This window comes from Equus przewalskii, chromosome 30 (assembly GCF_037783145.1).
Source record: "Equus przewalskii isolate Varuska chromosome 30, EquPr2, whole genome shotgun sequence".
Lineage (NCBI taxonomy): Eukaryota > Metazoa > Chordata > Mammalia > Perissodactyla > Equidae > Equus > Equus przewalskii.
In genome coordinates this window covers 15358892-15380467 of record NC_091860.1, presented here as the reverse complement: position 1 = coordinate 15380467, position 21576 = coordinate 15358892, and the positions used below count along the sequence as shown (strand labels likewise).

General features: G+C 34.5%; 1 protein-coding gene across 1 annotated transcript in view; it reads left to right on the top strand.

Moving 5' to 3' along the window:
• The window catches only part of MALRD1 (MAM and LDL receptor class A domain containing 1), a 648353-nt gene that overhangs the window by 193065 nt on the left and 433712 nt on the right, over positions 1-21576 (top strand). The window contains exons 21-22 of the mRNA XM_070600827.1: positions 10038-10214; positions 13049-13211. Coding sequence (XP_070456928.1) covers positions 10038-10214; positions 13049-13211 — 340 coding nt within the window. The remainder of the gene's footprint in view (positions 1-10037; positions 10215-13048; positions 13212-21576) is intronic.

Here is a 21576-nt window from a genome sequence, read left to right as displayed (position 1 = left end):
TCTCAAAATAAATAATACAGTACATGAAAGCACTCTGTTTAGAGGTTCTTCTTTATTTTTCTAAAGGAAATATATACTCTGAAGAAAATACAAAATTATTGGAAATATTTCCAATTTAATAGAAGTCTTCAAGGCAAAAATCAGGAAATTTGAGACTCAGTGATTGCAAACTTAAATATTCTGGTTTTAGCATCTTTGCTGTAGTCTTGCAAAGTGACTTCACATATACGTAGGAAAAAAATTGACCAAAGCCTATGTTCAGCCTACTTAGTATTTTTATTGTGTTTCTAGAAAATAAACTTAGACAAATAACTAACTTAACCTGTTTTAAAGTTAAAACTTTTAAATTTTGTCATCTTTTAATTGAGGGAAATGCTAAATAGTCAAAATGGATGAGGCTCTTAAAAAACGTAGATGTTAGCTTGAAAATTACCCAACTGCTACTTGTCTATTTGTAGTCACTTTCAAATATAGTGTGAAGTCTGTAAAGATGGAAAATACCTTGTGCTACCTGGAAAATTTCATTGAATGTATGTTAAAACAAAAATATTTCAAAAAGAGCTGACTTGCTATTGGAGACAGGGAAAAAAAAGTCACTATATAATATATGGCAACAGCTGTGGTCCAGTTGTTATAAATTATGTCGAAAGAACAGCAATATTTTAATAAAATCTACTCTCCTAGAAAGTAGAAATAATACAGACACTTCAGTACGATCAAGCTGAATGTACTTGTTTTAGCTTGTGGGTATAACTCTGTTATTGCATTAAGTGCAACAGGAAAAATGTACACTTTTCCCCTGGAGCTATAGATATTTCAAATTTTCAATTTTCTGAAGATTGATTATGTTTAAACCTCAAGTAGACTTTTAGATTTTTAAATTAAATCTTTTTCTTAAAGTCAGACGTCACAGGAAGAACATATGTATTGTTACCTGGAGATAAATAAAGAACAACTGTGCATATTATCAGGTAATTCCACAGTTATGATATGTCTAAAGCTGGTAATAATTTATCAAACACTAGAGATGTTAGAATATTGGTTTTATTTGCCCAATTGACAGTATGGGAGTGGTGTAGGGAGGGAAGTCTGGTATAAAACAAGTTGGAAAATCTGTTTTATCAGAAAGATTATATTAGTGTAGCATGAATTATATCATATCTGTGACAAGGAATTCACAGAGCAAGGAGTTGGAACACTGAGTCCATCGGGAGCCTGAGTCATCTACTTAGGATGACAGGTGTGTAGGTGGGTTGGTTTCCCTGTGGCTCAGGACTGTGGAAGAAGATCAGATCAAACTGAACTAATCTCTGCTTCCTAGTGAGTGCAAACTTCAGTCATTTGCATTTCACCTTTGCAGTTTTGTTTCAGCTACAAAACTTTTAGTGCTTTTTGTTTAAAGAGACTTAACTGTATCATTGCTACCAATTCTAGACTTTCTATGCAATGGTACACAAAAAAACCACAAAATTATAAGCTTTGCTATGGACTGTATGTTTGTATCCCCCCAATATTCTTGTGTTGAAGCCCTAATTCCCAATGTCATGGCATTTGGAGGTGGGATCTTTGGGAGGTAATTAGGGTTAGATTAGGTCATGGAGGTGCCAACTTCATGATGAGATTAAGGCTCATATAAGAAGAGGAAGAGACATGAGATCTCTTTCTGTGTGCACACACCAAGGAAGGCCACGTGAAGAGGGCCCTCACTAAGAACCCAACCACGCTAGCACCCTGATCTTTGCACCCTGAGCTTTGTTTTACTTCTGCAAGGCAGATCCCAAGGAATCAGGTATAATTCCATCTTCCCAGTTACAAACACCACCATTTCCAAAGTTTGACTCCAGAGTAAGAAATACTTTTTATCAATTCGCTCTTTTGATGCTCTAAAATACAAACATATTGGACTTATTTGTTTTTTAAGATTTTCTCATTCTGGTAAAATAACAAAGATTAACGGGAAAGGACAAATAATTTTAGAATCTTACGATTTCTTTTTAGAGTACAGTCACGTGTCACTTAATGATGGGGATACATTCTGAGAAATGCATCATTTGGTGATTTTGTCATGTGAACATCATGGAGTGTACTGAAGAGAACAAAATTTGCCACCACAAAAGTGTGTCTCTTTAACATGAGGATTATTTTAGGCTGATTGTTTTTAAGAAACAAAAGAATCAAAAAGTTTTTCTTCTTACCTTCCCCTTAACTGCCTAAAAGAATTCAGGTTAAAAAAAAACTATCTCAGGAGGCAAGCTATCACCTTAGCATAACATGAACTAGGTGGTAGACAGGGAGGAACCTAGATAAACCTGTTTATTGGGCTTCCCTCTGTGTTCTTCTGTTTCCGTGTGGCCAAACACTAGTTTTCCAAACATTTTCTCCTTTTTCTCTACCTGTGAATTGCCTTCCTTCCCGTTGAAGTCCCTGACTTTCCCCACCTACAACATCACCTTTTGTCTTTAGCTAAGGAGAGTATTAAAAATAAAGGCTTTGGCCATTTTGATGAGTTACTTGGTTTTCCTGGATTTCTCCTGTGTATACATGTTATTAATCTTTTATTTGTTTTTCTCCTGTTAATCAGTCTCATGTCGATTTAATTTCTAGACTATCCATAAGAACTTAGAGGGTAGAGGAAAATTTCTTCTTCCCCTGCAGTACTTATGCAAACCTAGATGGTATAGCCTCCTACATACCTAGGCTATATGGTATTAATCTATGGGACCACCATTGTATACACAGTCTGTTGTTGACCAAAACATCGTTATGCAGTGAATGACTGTAGTGGTTCTTTTACCTACCACTCTTGGATCATTTCTGAGATAGAAAATGAATTGTCTCTGTTTTCCCTGAGTATCAGCGCATCAACTTCCTTTTTCTAAGACATCCACTCATGTCCATGGTTTCTTCTTAAGGGAGACTCTTTCTTAGTTTGAATTGAAACCAAGCTTAAAGATGCAGTTAAGACTACTGGTTTTGATAATATGGCAGACCGAATGATCTGAAAACACTAAGTCTACGTATACCTAGAAATGCCAAATACGACGTTTATTTATTTAAACATTAAGCTGAGCTTAAAAAAGAGAAATTCTCAGGTGAGAGAAACAAAGAGAGTGTGGAAAAATAGAATAGAAAGCATAATGTGACTGCCAGAATTAGGGAGTAACAGACTATGGGATGGATGAGAAGAAGGAAAAGGGAAAGGAGGGCAAGAGAGATATACCACCCTGGGCTAGGGGTACCAGTCAAGTTCTAAAAGGAACAATTCAAAGTTGACGTAGAAGGACTCTTCTACAAACTAGATGATAAAGGATTCTCACAAAAAGAAAAATCAAGCACAGAAAATTATAGTGGCCAGCCTCCAAAATAACCCCCAATGATCCCCACTTTTTGGTATTCATGCCCTGTGTACCAGGCCCTTCCCACATTGAGGACTGATGCGTGCAACTAATGACCCATGTGGCAATGACTGTTGTGATTTCCAAAGCTAGACTTCCACTGTCTTCTCTTGGATCATTTACTCTGGGGGAGGCCAGACACCATGTCAAGAGGATACTCAAGCAGCCCTATGGAGAGAGTTCTGGAACTGAGAATTCCTGCCAGCAGAAGCACTAACTGCCCAGGCATGTGAGCAAGCCACCTTAGAAGCAGATCCCCTGCCCCAGTCAAGCCTTCTGATGACTACAGCCTTTGCTGACATCTTGATGGCAATCTTCTGAGACCCTAAATCAAACTACCAAGCCAAGCTTCTTCTGCCTTTCAGACTCACAGAAATTGTGAGATACTAAGTGTTTATAGGTTTAAACTTCTGAGGCTCATAGAAATTTGTTATGCCAACAGAAAACTAATAAACAAATAATTAAAAATGTTAAAGGATTCTAAGCCCTAAGAAAATAGGATTAAATGGTTAAAAAAGAAAGAAAACTTTGGAAAAATATTGGCCTTCTTGAAGTGAGTAATAAAATCAATGAAATAAAAATCTCAGTGGATGAATCAAATAGCTGAAAGATATCAACGTTGTGATTAGTTAACTGGAAAATAGCTACAAAGAAATTTTGGAGTGCAGCATATGGATATAGAGAAGGAAAATTGGAGAGAGAGATTTACTTGAAGGAGAGATCATAAAAGGTAATGGAGTTCTAGGGAGAGAATGACGAAAATGGAGGAGAAGCAATTTCCAAAGATATATTGGCTAAGAATTAATTTTAGGCGTAGATTTAAGAAGCCTAGTGAACTTCATCCAAAATATTATAATAAGAATAAATCCAGGTCTACACTCACAGAAATGAGTTAGACAAACAACCAAGGAAAGAGAAGATTATGTTTAAAACAGCCAGAGATTAAAATACAATGAAAAAGAACTATAATTCGACTGATAGCTGACTTCACAACAGCAAGAATGGAAGTCAGAAGACAGTTGAATCCTATTTTCAAAGTTCTGAGAAATAATAACTCTTGGTCTAGAGCAAAGCAAAACTCTTTCAGGAATGAGAGTGAAAAAAGGCATTCAGGGGATAACATCCACAGACAAATCAAGAATGATTTTATGCTGCTAGACTCTTACCAATTAACTACGTAAATGTGAACATCAGAAAGAGACACAATGAGCTAAACAAGGGCTGAGATGCAAAAGGGATAGACAGCAAAGAAAATGGCAAACACATGGGTGAATGTAGATATACCAATGGATGATGAGTATGTAATATGACCAGAGTATTTCTATACTACTGAAAAGTATAAAAATTGATACAATTACTTTGGAAAACAGTTTCGCATTATCGAGTAAAGTTAAAGTTGTGTGTTCTCTGTGACCAAACGATTTTACTCTTCGATACATTGGGAGAAGTATACAAAACAAACAAACAAAACTTCAAACAGAATCAACTCAAAGATCATTGATGATAGAAAGGCTAAATAACATATTCATAGAGTGAAATATTATACAGCCATCAAAATAACTGAACTACTACAGCATCCACTAACATGGACGGATGAATGCACAACATTCAGAAAAAAATCAAGTTGCAGTTGCAGAAGATTATATAGAGAGTGAGTTCATAAACCTAAACTTCAAATCTGAGTAACATTTTATTTATTTAAAAAGACCTACATGGGGCTCCATGTATACAGTCACCATTCTAATAATTTCACAATGTTAACTCATTTAATCACATAATGATCTAATAAATAGAAACTATAAGAGATTATTTGGTCTATACGCAAATGAGAAAAAGGGTAAAAGCAAATGAAAGCAAAAAAATTAAAAACACAAAATTCAGTGTACTGCTAACCTGGAGAGATGGCAATGAGGGCATGAAATCAGCAGGGAAACGTTGGAGGGTACAAAACTGTCTGTGAATTTTAATTTCATAAGCTAGATGATAGATTTATGGAGATTCTTTTTATTATTATTATTCTTTAAACCAGGCATATATTTATATCCAATTTTATGTGTGTATAACACATTTCATAATAAAATATAAAATAATAAGTGAGAAAAATTTGAGTTGCTCAATAGATTAATAGATCAGAAATTGGCCATTCATATGAAAAAAGTTGAATTTAGATTCTTATCCCAGACAATAGATAACAATAAAGTCCAGATGGAGTAAAGATCTAAATGGGAAAAGTGAAACTATCAAAATTTATGAAAATTATGGAAAATATATTTATGATATTAGAACAAGGAGGAATTTTTTTTCAGTGAAACTTTGAAGCACAAACCATAAAGGAAATTACTTATAAAGTAAAAAACATTAAAATTAGAATTTTTTTATTTTGAAGGACCACACAAAATGAAAAGATGTATCGTAGACTAGGAGAAAATATTTGTCACGTAGACAAATGACAGAGGATTAGTATAGAGTATATAGATATAAACATGTAAATTAATAAGAAAAAGACAATGAATTCAGTAGAAAAAAAGAGGAGGGGATGTGAACATTAGTCAAAAGCTGGAATAAGATACCTGAGTGGCCCCTAAAATTATAAAAGGATGTCTCAATAATTAGGGCAAAACAAGTTAAAATTTCAAGGAATTATTATTTCAGTCCCATTACACAGGCAAACATTTATAAAATCTGATAATGTCAAGTATTGGCTGGAATATGAGAATATGAGAAATGCACACATTTCTGGGTTGAAATGGGCAAAAACACTTTTGAAAACAATTAAGTTGACCGGTCACATACCCTATAACCACAATTTTATTTCAAGCTGCCTTGTCTTTAAAATACTCTGGAAGGGAAAAGTACTAAGATGTCCATTGTAGCACACTTTATAATAAGAAAAATGTATAAAAAATCTTACTGTCCCGCTTGAGAAGAAATACACCAGCTGCAGACTATTCATACAATCAGTTTTTAACTCTGGGTATTCACTTAATTGAATACCCTCAAGCAGTTAAATTGACTGAATTAATTCTGCATGTATCAGTAGAGATAAATCTCAAAAATATGTTGAGAAAAAAATTGCAAATTCAAAAGAAATATGATAAATAATATTTATATAAAATTTTCTAAGTCACAAAATGATAGTGTATATCTTAAATAGAAAATACATATTTGAGATAAGGATACAAAAACATGCAAGAGGTGGGCCAGCATGGTGGCAGTGTGGTTAAGTTCTCATGCTTCACTTCCGTGGCCTGGGATTTGCAGATTTGGATCCCGGGTTCGGACCTGCACACCGCTCATCTAGCCATGCTGTGGTGGCATCCATATATAAAAAATAGAGGAAGATTGGCACAGATTTAGCTGAGGGACAATCTTCCTCAAGCAAAAAGAGAAAGATTGACAACAGATGTTAGCTCAGGGCCGATTTTCCTCATCAAAAACAAAAAAAAACATGCATGAGGGAAGACATTATTGTCAAGATGTTAGTTCGTTCTAACTTGACCTACAGATTTAATGCAATCCCAATCAAAATCTCAGCAAGTTATTTTGTGAATATAGAACAACTGATTCTGAAGTATGTATAGAGAGGCAAAAGAGCCAGAATATGCCACACATTGTTGAAGGAGAACAAAGTTGAAGGACTGACACTACCTGACTTCAGGACTTGTTATAAAGCTACAGTAATCAAGACTGTGTTATTGCTAAAAGAATAGAGAAATAGATCATTGGAAGAGAATAGAAAGCCAAAAATAGACCCAGATAAATATAGTCAACTAATGTTTGACAAAAGAATAAAGGCAATACAATGGAGAAAAGATAGTCTTTTCAAAAAATGGTGCTGGAACAATTAGACATCCACATGTAAAAAAATAAATCTAGACACACTTTACACCCTTCACAAAAATGAACTCAACATGGATTGTAGGCCTAAATATAAAATGCAAAACTACAAAATTCCTAAGATTTCATAGAAGAAAATCTAGATGACCTTGATTATAGTGATGACTTTTTTGATACTCTACCAAAGCCATGATCCATGAAAGAAATAATTGATAAATTGAACTTTCATTAAGACTAAAAACTTCTGCTCTGTGTAAGACATTGTCAAGAGAAGAAGACAAACCAAAGACTGGGAGAAAATATTTGCAAAAGAGATATCTGATAAAGGACTGTTATCTAACATATACAAATAACTCTTTAAGCTTAACAAAAAGAAAATGAACAGCCAGGTTAAAAAATGGGCAAAAATCTGAACAGACATCTCATCAAAGTAGATAAACAGACAGAAAATAAGCATGTGAAAAGATGCTCAGTCAACCAAGATGGCCTTCAGTAGGAGAACGGATAAATAAACTATGGTACATCAGACAATGAATACTATTTAGTGCTGAAAAGAAACAAGCTTTTAAGCCATGAAAAGACGTAGAGTCAACTTAAATACATATTACTAAGTGGAAGAAGCCAATCAGAAAAGGCTGCATACTGCATGATTCCAACCATATGACATTCCGGAAAAGGAAACACTATGGAGACAGTAAAAGAATCAATGTTTGCCAGGGATTAGGGAGAGGGATGGATAGGTAGAGCGCAGAGGATTTTTAGTGCAGTGAAACTATGCTGTACGATACTGTAATGATGGAAACATGTCATTATGCATTTGTTAAAACCCATAGAAAGAAAACACCAAGAGTGAACCCTGCTGTAAACTATGGAAAAGCAACAATGGATTATTCAGTTTGTAAGGAGAGCCTGAGCATGCACACCTGGTCCCTAAATTTCCTCTTTTCTTTTTTGAGCTAGTTAACTGAAGGAAGCATGAGATTCACTCAACTCCTCCTTGCTGTAGTTCACAATGGTAGGCTCCCATACAGGGATGGTTGGAAGTTTCCAGCACAGGTTATAACTTAGAGAGTGTGTTTATTTCTGAGTTTCACAATTTAGAAGACCACTTGTTTACGGATATAGATCATTTTCTTTAGTATCAACTTCATCTGTAAAAAGTTGATATTTTGATCTACTCTCTGCCATACACTTCAGTTTTAGTTCTTAATTGCTTCAAAACTTGAGCTAAGTTAAATAAGGTGCTATTTATTGGACTTTCCTCAAATTCCCAAGAGAACCCAAATCCCCAGTTCTTTAGATACTGAATGTTTGACATTGCTCAGGTCTTTGCTTTCTACCCTACAAACCATCTCTGCTTTGGTTTATTAGTTGCCTGGAATTAAAGTAAAAGCTTAACTGTTCTCTCTGCTCCATGTCAGAACCACCTGCAAGTCATTCTCCACACTAACACCAGAAAAGTATTTCTTGAAGTGGAAATTTTATATCTTGGCATTTCTCCACAGCTTTTTGTATTTATTTCAAACAGCTAAGTTGATCCCACTTAGGTCTTTATTATCTGGTAACTGTCTCCTCTCTAGTCCCACATCTAATGACTCCATCACATGCATTCTTACAAGATATTCTCCGTACCAAACACTCACAGTATTCCAGAAACAACAGGCCGATATATTTCTCTGCCTTCACACAAGCCTTTTCTCAGTGCCTAAAAAGACCTTGTACCTTTCTTCATCTAGCCAGCAATTCATCATCCTTTAGAAATAAAAACTTAGTTTAAACATCACCTTTCCAGGAAGTCTTCCCCATCTCCCATCTGATATGTGCTTTTTTACACTGTAATTTCCATCTGTCCATCTCTTCATTCATTCATTCACTCTGTTATCCATCCATCCATCCATCTATCCATCCGTCCATCCATCCATCCGTCCATCCATCCATCTTTCCATACATCTGTCTATCTATCTACTCATTTCACAATGATAGTGTGCCTGCCATGGTCTGTGAATTGTGCTATGAATACAGGAGGAAAAGGATAGGTGTCATTTTTGCTTCCATGGAGTTATAATCTCTATCATAAACTTATCCCACAAAACTGTGATGAAAGATTTACCTGACTGCCGTTCCACTAGTCTGTAAACTATTTTATGGCAGTAATGACATATCTGGCTTTGCATACATTTCACCTACCATGTACATGACACAGGGATGTTATTAATACATCTTTATTGAATAACTTACTGTATAAATTAGTTTTCTAAATTCCCTCTAAACTCTGTAATTTCAGAAATTATTATCTTAATTATTTAAATACTTCTAGGTAAATACTTCTGGTGTGGGTCTCTCGTGAAACCTTGAATTTTGAATATATGACACAGATAAGGAGACATTAGATTCATTGTAGCAGTGGGAGAACAATGTTTATTTACCTGGTGGACTAGAAGGTTTAACCTGACCTTGACTCTGGTTCCCAATGTCAGCATCTGGAACTCCCGTGGCTCCTGCTGATCTTCCAAGTCCTGTCTTTGAGCCTCCCATTTATTCAGTGAGCTGTGAATAATTTTTGAATGACTTCCATCTGCACCTTCACCTATTTTTATAATCAAAGATACCCAGCAGTATTTGTCATTGCTAAGACTGAGATCCCAACTTACATGCTTACGTAAAGAAGTTCAGCAGATTAGCAAATACTATTAAGTATTCTTTATAATGTTGAATATAAATCATACTTAGAAATTCTTGATTTGTGAAATCTTTAAGGAAATGGAAAATCTGCTAAATGAAACCTGTATGTTATGTCTTATTAAGGTAATTTGCCAGTGGACCTCCCAACTCCATCAGAAACTTCAGTTCCAGTAACATTACCTCCACACAACTGTACAGACAATGAATTTGTTTGCAGGCCCAGTGGTCACTGTGTTGAAAAAATCCAGAAATGTGATTTTAGATATGACTGCCCTGACAAATCCGATGAGTCATCCTGTGGTAGGTGAATTCCTAAATTTTGTGTTAAACACAGCTATGCAACAGGTAAGAAAATACCAGCATAATCTAACTAACATGGCCTAGGGTACTAGGTAGAAATTTTCAACCTAGTCTAGAGAAATTTCTTAATATAAAAGCTATTTGTATAGAAAATTACACTAGGAGTCAGCATGCATTCTTCTATTGTGTTCTACAAGAGATAAACATCTTTAAATTAATGTTTCAGATTCAAAACAGTTGTTTTCATGGACTTTATTAGGCTCCAAGGCTGTCATTTACTAGCTCTGCTCTCCAATCCCCCATTTGTCTCTGTTCTACTCCTCACACTCATGAAATAGAAATGTTTAGGGAGGAAGCATAATAACACCCTCAAATTAGATGAATTCATTCAAATTTTTGACATTGCCAAAATGCACATTTGAAATGAATACGATGTCAAATATGCAGTTTGTAAGAAAACCAATTCTAACACACATAGGCCCTTCAACACCTGTGTCCTGTTGAAAGATGATTTTCATTTACTGGCACCTGCCAATCCACAGCTCTTCCACAATAGATCAAAGGCAAATTATTTCATTTAAAAGTGAACTCCGCAGCCAAAGATACAGTCTGAGAAGAGAAAAATTAATCTGTGTCTGAATGGGCAAAGCACAATATCAGAAGGACTGAAAATTTTGTCATTTTTCCCCTTTTCTGCTCTTTATTGAGTAATATGTGAATTTACTGTACTGTAATATTTCTCAAGTGTCTTGATATTATTAAGGGCTTAGAACATACAGGTAATATAGAGTATAGTGAAATTCTAATTTGTCTTATGTCAGCCTTGACAGGAAATTCTAGAACTTAAAATCAAGCTTCATATTTATTCTTTTAGCTCATAAAAAATGCCTCTTAATATATAAATACAAAATATATTAACTAATTAATCCAGACCAAAAAACTCATAAAATCAAAGCTGACTCCTTCTGTGAATGAGATGGGACAGTAATTAACTCAAGTTGGCCAGGGATATAAATATATTGTGCATCACAGATGGAAGATAATATAATGAAAGATGTTGGGATATTCAGACTTTCCCACTGGAAGAGACTAAGATCCTCTCATGATCATGCATTAGCTGTAGTGTTTGTGAAAGTTTGCACAAAGTTTAATTAATTACACCTAATGAGTGTCTTTAACGAACACTGACTTTCTTTTTAGTTCAACTTGGCCATTTTAGTGATGTCATTTATGATTAGATGGGAAGTTAAGTTTTTTAAATGTCTTGAATGAGTGTCTACTATTAAATTATTATTTTTAAATTATGGATATATTTATTTATTTTTTAAAACCATGGATTAAATTACCACCATTTTATTTGAGCAAATTGTGTGATCTTGCCTCCTCTATCTCATTGTAAGGTGACATATTATGATAAATCTGCCTGTCATCTACAGGCTTACAATATAAATTTCTAATTTTTTTATTGTAGTAAGAATGTAACATGATACCTACCCTCTTAAAAAAATTTTAAGCGTACCATACATTATTGTTACTATAGGTACAATATTGTAAAGTAGATCTCTAGAGCTTATGCATCTTGCTTAGCTGAAACTTTATGCCATCTGATTGGTTTTTTTTTTCATTTACAATTTTTATCTTTTTTAACAATAAAGAACAGGATTCTATTGAATCCTAAAGCCTTTACAACATAAATACAATTATGTGATCAATATTAACATCAGAGATTAAATAACACACCTGAATGTCATGGTTACAATAACTTTTTTTCAGAGAGTATTTCCATCTCAAATTTTACATTAAATCATGAACACAGGGGCTGGCCCCATGGCCAAGTGGTAAAGTTCACACACTCTGCTTTGGCAGCCCAGGGTTTCTCCAGTTCGAATCCTGGGCGCGGGCATGGCACCGCTCATCAAGCCATGCTGAGGTGGCATCCCACATGCCACAGCTAGAAGGACCCACAACTAAAAATACACAACTGTGTACCAGGGGGTTTTGGGAGAAAAAGGAAACATAAAAAAATCTTAAAAAAAAAATCATGAACACAAATTTCTAAGTGGTGGTAGTGGTATGCCATCACTGTTTATGCCATTTAAAAGCTGGAATGCGCATCAAGCTTTTTATAGTATCCACAAGAACTAATTGAATTGGATCCTTTCTTCAAGTAGTGGAGGATTTAAGACAGACAGACAGACACCTGAACACTTTCAGGGAGAAAGAGAGAGAGAGAGAGCATTTTCACACGTAACCTATGTATTTAAAAAACTACTGGACTTGTAATTTTGTGTGATATTAGAATACAATCATTACAAGAACATTGAAAACTTTCAAGGAAAGATCCAATATAAAAGTTATTGTCAATCTTATTGCTTTGAACTTAAGTAGTTTGGAATTTGGAATGACACCTTTGGAGCTGAGCTTTTTTGCTTTGTAATGTTATTGTGGAAAAGAGATAGATTCATCAGAACTTGGGGGTCACGCAAGCAATGTAAGTGTTATGTCAGGAGAGACTGGCAGTGCTTAAACTGCTGCTTTAGAAGGTAATTAAAATCCTACCTCCTTTTGAAAAGAGATGTTTTATTCTATACATTTATTCCCATATTTCAGTTACTATAGATATTTGAATATAATACACCCAGATTTCTTTAAAACTCTTTTAGTCATTATATAAACCACTTGGCTAATTTTTTTAATTGTGCTTAAAATTTAGATTGTAATTAAAAAAAAAAAAAACCCCAAGACTAAGAAAGTGCTCCTGCAGATAGAAATCACCATTTATTGACACATTTATTGTGATTAACTCATCTTGTCTTTGCTCCATCCTATTCAAGCTATGGAAGTTTGCAGCTTTGAAAAAGGAAGCCTGTGTAAATGGTATCAGCCAATTCCAGAAAATTTAATTCAAGATTCAAACACATTCAGGTGGGGCCTTGGTAACGGAACCAGTATTCATCATGGGGAAGAAAGCCACAGGCCATCCATGGATCATACAACGTAAGGGACCACATATTTTGAACATGTCTCTTAGGAACTAAGAGTAAGCGATTCCCAAATTCCTACCCCACCACCTTTACCCCAGGCCGGTGCTATTGAAAAGATGAATGTTTAAATTACGGAATAAGAGGACTAAGTGCATTCTCTCATATAAAATTGAAAAAAATTTTAAAAAGAGCGAATGCTCTTGTGGAAATCATAGAAACTAGAGAAAAGCATGAATAAGTAAAGAAAAATATTTTCTAATATTGCCATACATTTAAAAGCACGGTTAATATGTTATTTTAAAATTATCTATTTATTCCTCCCTCCCCCCAGTCCCCTCCTCCCTTTTTTCTCCTTTTCCTGCTCTTTTTCTACCTTCTTGGTCATTTCCCTGTTCTTCCAGTCTTTGCTCTTTATTGTCATTTATTTTGGTCTTTTCTTTCAAAGTTCAATAATTTATACCTTTCCCCTGTTTTGTAGTCCACAAATATATTGAGTGCTCACTGTCCTACAAGATCTCATCCTTCCTTCTTTTAATGATTTCAAGGAAATGTTACTGAAGACAACAAAGGAATCCCAGTTTATATTACAGAAAATCTTTTCAAAACCTTTATGCCTTCATACCTCTCTACAGTGAAAGCTTCATGACTTCCAGCTTCTATGGCTGCTGCTTCAAAGAAAACTAATGGGGTGTCCGCTGTCCAGTTCATCATTGCCTCGGCCAACGTGACCTACTGCTGAAGGAGAGCCACAGTATCTTCAGTGTACAATGATTTTCCTTTCCTAGGCTGACTTTTTCACCCTGGTTTTCTGAGCTCTCTTTTGTTGTTGTTTTCCTTCTATTAAAATGATTCCAATTTTACCATCATTTGATTTAAACGTTAGCAGCCAAGTTGCCCAAACTATAGAGTAGTAGATATTAGTACAGCTTTGTTTGGATCACATTTGACGGTTGGCAAGTACTTTTTGAAATTTCAGTATACAGATTTTCCTTGGGCTGTTTCTGACTCATGAAAAAAGAAAGGATGATTTCCAAAAGCTTCTATGGCTCATACAAATAGACCACACCTTCCTAATAATATATATTTCCATAAAGAAAAAGGCAGACTAGAATCTCACTTCTAAGTGGTAACGGTATAAAGAGAAGTATAGCAACATATTATAAGCCAGGTAATAGAATTGGCTTTAGCTTGTTTGTCTCTCCAATAGACTTGAAATTCCCTGGGGAATCACGAGGGCTCTGATTTCCCAATTTATTGCATTATTTCTTCGTGGCTGAAATATAATAGGTCTCAATAATTATTTGTTCAATGACTTAGTTGATGATCAGTATCAATATACTTATATTTTATAATTATAAGCTACAAGGCACAAAATTAAATATATTTTAGATAGTAATAATTAATATTCAGATAGTGTTTAAGAGATGTGCTCTACATGACAAGGGATCATGGAGAAAGGAGCAGGCCCTAAGCTTACCTCTCCTCTTGCCTTCCTCTCCCCTTCTGTCTAAGCTCCTTCCCCAGCCAAGGAATGTTTGACATTTTTTACTTTGTGGTAAGAAAGAATTCTTATGCATAGTATATCCTACTCTATGGCTTATAGTAAAACTCCAAGTTCAGCTCTCCAGATTTTGTTTTGTATATTTAAAAGTAAGCTTTCTAACTTAGAAAATGCTTTTCCCTCTCAGATGTCTGGCTCTAGAAATTTAAAGCCAGGTTTTTAAGGCCATTATGTCTGAAATAGTTTCCCAGACCAATTTTGAAAATCAAAAAGCTCTATGCCAATTCGTTCGTTCTCTTCACATTCCGTGCTTCCACTTCTCCCTAAGGCAAAGATTGCTTCTGGCTCAGGTGTGTGAAGATTATTCATAAGCAAGTGCAAAGGAAAAAAAGCACATTAGTATATTTCAAAATGTTCTTTCACTTCATACACTTACTGAAGCAATAAAAAGTCTAGAAAAGTCATGGCGGAGTAAGAATGTGCAGGGAAGTTTTCTTTGTGTAGTTGAATCTTAGATAAGGTCTTAACATGTGTTGTTCATCATGAAAATGAATGGTAATAGCTAAAGAGCTACTCCAAGTGACATTCTACCCTTCTGTGTTCACACTTTAATGGACTAATCTTTGTACCTGAGGATCTGAAGTGAACTCTGTGGTCTAAAATAAGGATTCCATCTTACTTTTTGCTTGTTTGTTTGTGGGAGGGTAACACCATTCTTCACAGCTAGTTCATTCAACACTTTTATGTGAATTTGAAAAAGTAATCTCTCCTTGTAGGGTTTTTTTTTTTTGCTGAGGAAGAGTCTCCCTGAGCTAACATCTGTTGCCAATTTTCCTCTTTTTGTATGTGAGCTGCTACCACAGCATGGCCACTGACAGACAAGTGGTGTAGATCGGTGCCCAGAAACCAGGCCCAGACCGCCAAAGTGGAGCATGCTGAACTTAACCACTAGGCTACCTGGGCTGGCCCTAGGGCTTTTTCTGTGCAGCCATGACCTTAGCACAGGGCCCAGTGAGTGGATTCTCCCTTCATCCTGCTCAGCAGGGCCCAACTAAGAGCACTTGGCATGATTTTTTTCCTAGGATTGAAATCAAGGCATATAGAAATAAATATTCTCAACTATCCAGTGAAAAATAAAATCCATTCCATATAAATTTTGTCAGTTGCAATTAGCCTGTTCTTTTAAGACTGGGATTGGATGAACTTTCCATTTCCTTTAGCTTATGCAGTTAGAGGGAACATTTAGTAGACAAGTTATTTTCCTAGAATTTTGGAAAAAGAACCATAATCTAGAAAAATAGTAGGAGAAAAATGAGTGAATACCCATTCATGCTCCAGGAACTTCTTAGGGAACTTGCCAAAACATTAATTTTACTCAGCTGAGAATTTTCTTTAAAAAATTATTATTTGCTTATCATTGAATCAAGATATCTGGATGACCTAACAGCTGAGCCTTGTAGCTAATTTAAGTTTAAATATATTTAGAATAGCGTAGGTTTGGAAGTGTTATGTAATGATTACTTCTGGTTTGTAATTTTATAAAATCTCAGATCCTGTACTCTGACCTCCACAATCAGTTTAATTGGCCAAGTCTTTTAACCCTGGTGATTTTACTGTAGTACATAAATTGGTTTACAGCTAAGTACCGTAAATTTTATGATTATGTTTATCTCATAGGAAAAGCCTTTGTTTGACCCAATTTATTCATTTTTACTGCTGGAAGCCAAGGAGAACAAAGTTTTGAGTCCTGCGCCTTTCAAATCCATTTTGTTTGACTAAACGTCCATCTATTGGCTAAACAAGGTTTAATATTAAGATTTCTTAGGAGTATGAAACCATCTCCTCAGGCAAAATTAAGTCCTGTACACTTCATTGTTCATATGGAATGTTGTATGCATATTCTAGATTAGTAGTTTCTAACTGTGCTCATAGAAGAATTAGGAAAGATTTTCAGAATGTGGATCAAAGACCACTGAAAATTTATACATATACAATATGTTTAAATGCAGAATCTGAAACACTTGGATCAAAATCTCAGGGAATAGAGCTGGGAATCTGTATTTTTAGTATATTTCCTACATAGTTCTAGAACCTCACCCTTTGGGACCTCCACAACAGGAAATGGGGAGGGTATTGCTGAGACAGAAGGTAGCTTTCTCACTCCCTAATTCCAGTTTTGATCAGAGTAGATTAGCTTTTCTCTAAATGTAGTGACTAATGAAAAAAAATTAGTACAAACTGTTTCCGGACAAACCAAGGCACACACAAAAAATTGTTCTAAGGTAATTGCATTTAAAGGTAAAGTAAAATTTGTGTTGCAAAGTAACTATTATAGTTAAGAAATAGTTTGGAAGAAAACTCTTTACTGAGTTAGTCTAAAAGATATGTAATTTCAAGACACCTTCTACATTGCCTTATTCATTGTATAGTATCCAATGCTTTTTCTCAGACTTTTTGCCTACACATTCTCTTCTCTTAACTCTAATCAAAATGACTGCTTTCTGTTGGATCAAAATCAGTTGTACCAATCTCATGATCATCTGGAAAAGACAGATATTTTAAAATATATTGGATTTTAGGGTTTGCTTACAGATAATTTGAGAAGCTATTTGAATAGGAACCATCTCATTCAAAATACTGATTAGGTAGAACACAATTTCTTAAATGTGTTGCTTATTTGTAAAGTAGAAGTACTTTTTCTTAGATCTTTCTTTTTATTTCATAATACTGATCATTGTCTTTCAGCTGGAAATGAGTTACAGTCCTTGCTATGGCAAATGCACCTAGATTCCTATCTTTTTTATGAATCTGTACAGGCTTGACATCATTATAAACTAAAAGCCACACAAATAATGCAAACTATCTCTGTGACATAACGGTACATATCGTAATGTATTTAAGTGCTGGATATAAATATGGATAAAAGCTTCAGTAAAACTGAAAATATTCTAATGTTTTCTGCTCTGCAATAATAACAATTTTCAGAGCTTTAGTCTCTTAGACGTTAAATAGCAGAATTATTGCCTTCGCAGAGCCTTTGCTGGTAAGAAAATAAGCCAATATTTTATAGGCCTATTTAGATGCCTTAACACTCTCCCAACATAATTTCTAAAAGATCTGGTTGTATAAATCTAGAATAATGGTTAAATACCAGGCTTTAGAAACAGTTTTGCTAAAATTAAAATAAAAGTGCAAGCAGTCAAAATCTAAATTAACTGTAGTAATTTTCTCTTCGGTGTTTTAGTATTTGTGAGAAGCAGCATTTCTGGCAGTGTTGCCACTGGACTGAATACAAAGCATGATTATACCTCTCAAACAGAAGAAAATTTGCTCTGTTTTAGCTTGTTCTTGAGTTAAGCATCTATTCTTCATATTTGCATACATATTAATAATTTATTTTAAGTGAATTAAATCATTTTAATTTTATTCTAGTGTATTTTAGTTTGATAAGCAATTAAAAAAATTAACTACAGTGGCTTGGAAACATGGAATTTAAGAGAAATCTATGTTGAAAATAATACTTGTCAGCCATACCTAAAATAATTTACATATAGTGGTTAGGCAGTACGTTTGCTGTACGAGGTCAAGTTTTAAGAATGTATTCATAATGCAGTATATGATTTTATGCTATGTTACTAAAGATCACTGTTTAATAATAAATAATAACTTATATCATGTTTACGATTACATTCAAAAATTAAAAATTCATTTTTATTATGTAATTTTAAAACATGCTTTCCCTTTAACCATGATAACATGAAGTAAATACATTTGTATTCCAACTCCTGCACAGAATGGTTGCAGTTACACAAAATCTAGAGAAAAAAATATGTTTCCTCAACTAAGTAAAGATAAATTAGATTTAGTTTCTGTGTTAAGACAAGGACTTGAACATATGAACACACAATATCACGTACAATTCATTTTTACAACGTCAGTATGATCTTCTGACATAGTTATTTATGCAGTTACACCAATGACTCAAATCAAAGATTTTTATGGCCTGGAAGACTCAGAGATATCTGTGACCAGGCACACAATTCGTTGTTACCTTAGGCCTGTATTTTCTGAGCACCGCCTCTGTGAGAATAGAAAGCTTATCAGACGCGGAACCAACCTACACATGAATAGACGTGTAATGCCCAGTAGAAAGCGTTACTTGCTGAAAGAAGGATCCACTGTGGGGGCTCAGATAACAAGCTCTTAGGACTACAGGTCTATCTTGGTTGTGTATCTGTTTTGTGTATCTGAAGGGCTTCTCTAACTTCGAATTGTGTTGGATAATACAAATGAACTAAAGTAACACTGTGGCTCAAGACAATATGCTGATTCCTTTAAGACTTTCTTAACTTTCTTATTGCTACAAAAATCCTTTTCTTTTATCACAAAAGAAGAAATTCATTTTTATTGTAAGAAAATAGTTAAATTTAGATAAGAAAGATAAAGAATACCATCAACCATAATCCTACCACCGTGATACAAGCATTGTGCATATATGCCTATATATTTTTAATAAAAATAGGTTCATATTAACCATATTGTTTTATAATCTGCTTTTAATTTTATATACATTCTGTAGGCGTCTATTTCCCAACACTTTTTAATGGGCCAATAGTCTTCCATTAAATGGTGCACCATAATTCACCAATTCAATTCCTCGCTATTTGATCTATGGGTTTTTTTGATTATGCACAAATTGAATCAGTCTTCACTGAATAGTATACAGTTTTGCACACATTGCAGGTTATATCCTGAGAGTAAAAAAAAAAATAGAAAGTAGAATTTCTATATTAATTATTATTTATATTTTAAAACATTTGATTTATAATTTGGAATTACTCTCCAAAAATGTATCATTTTTGCAAGCAGTATGTGACGGTGTCTATTTTTCTGTATGCTTGCCAAACACTGAGTATTTAATTATTTTTTCATATTTTCAAATTTGATAGGATAAAGTAGCAGCTAATTGCATATTTTTCATTTCCTTAATACTAAGCAAGGTAACCTGTTTTTTCCTTTGTGCCTTGTCCAGGTGTATTTCTGTGTGTGTGTTAGGGGGCGGGGTGTATGTTTTCTGTTTGTGCTCTTTGCTTGGTTTTCAGTTTGTAGTGCTTTTTTGTTTATTGATTTATAAGAACTTTTAAAACATTGAGTTAATTTTCTTATCTGTTATGAATGTTGCAAAGACTTTGTCCAAATTTTTATCAGCCTTTTTTTGTTTTACCATTTATCTTATATTCACATCTCAAAATTCATAAGTTGTACATAGCTATGTCTGCCAACTATATCTTTTATAGTTTATCTTTTTGTTATTTTTTTTCCTCAGGGCGATGTTTTTCCCCAGGTTTATTGAGATGTAAATGACATATAGCATCATGTAAGTTTAAGGTGTACAATGTGATGATTTGGTATATATATATATACAAATAAGGTTAGTTAACACACATCCATCGCTTCACATTATCTTTTTTGTTTATGTTTAGTGAGAACCTTTTATGATTTGCTCTCAGCAACTTTCAAGTTTACAACATATTATTGTTATCTATAGTCACCATACTGTGTTTTATGTCCTGAGAAATTATTCATCTTATAACCATTTCCTCCATTCCCCACCCCCCCTGCCCCTGGCAACCACCATTCTGCTATCTGTTTCTGTGTTTGGCTTTTATAGATTCCACATATAAGTGACATCATACAGTATTTGTCTTTCTCTGTCTAACTTATTTCACTTAGCATAATGCCCTCAAGATTCATCCATGTTGTTGCAAATGTCAGGGGTTCCTCTTTTTATGGCTGAATAATATTCCATTATGTATGTTTATCATGTTTTCTTTATCCATTCATCTGTTGATGGACACTTAGGTTCTTTACATTGTCTTGGCCATTGTGACTAATGCTGCTATGAACATGGGGGTGCAGATATGTCTTTGAGATCCTGATTTAATTTCTTTCAGACATATACCCAGCAGTGAGATTGCTGGATCATATGGCAGTTCTATGTTTAATTTTTTGAGGGGCCTTCACAGTGTTTTCATGACTGAACCAATACACATCCCCACCCACAGTGCACCGTGGTTTCCTTTTCTCCACATCCTCTCCAGCACTCGCTATCTCTTCTTTTCTTCATGATAGCCATCCTGACAGATGTGAGGTGATATCTCATTGTGGTTTTGATTTACGTTTCCCCAATCATTAGTGATGTTAAGCACAATTTCATGTACCTGTTGGCCATTTGAATGTCTTCTTTGGAAAAATGTCCATTCAGGTCCATTGCCCATCTTTTAATTGGGTTATTTATTTTCTTGGTATTGAGTTATAGAAGTTCCTTATATATTTTGTAAATTAAGCCCTTATCTCCCATTCTTTAGGTTGCCTTTTCATTTTGTTGATAATTTCTTTGCTGTGAAGAAGCTTTTTAGTTTGATGTAGGCTCTCTTGTTTATGTTTGCTTTCATTGCCTATACTTTTGGTCTCATAGCCAAAAAACCATTACCAAGACCAGTATCAAGGAGCTTTCCCCCTATGTTTTCTTCTAGAAAAAGATCTAGAAAAAAACATCTTTCTTCTTCTATTCTTTTATAGAATCAGTTGTTAGGTTCAAGTGTAATCCATTTTGAGTTAATTTTTGTGAGTTGTGTAAAATAGAGATCTGCTTCATTCTTTGTCATGTGACTATCAAGTTTTCCCAACACCAATTATTGAAGAGACTATTGTTTTCCTGTTGAGTATAGTTGGCTCCTTTGTCTATATATGCATGGGTTTATTTCTTGGATCTCTGTTCTGTTTCATTGATTTATATGTCTGTGTTCATGCCAATATCATGCTGTTATGATTACTATAGCTTTGTAATATGGTTTGAAATCAGGAAGTAGGATGC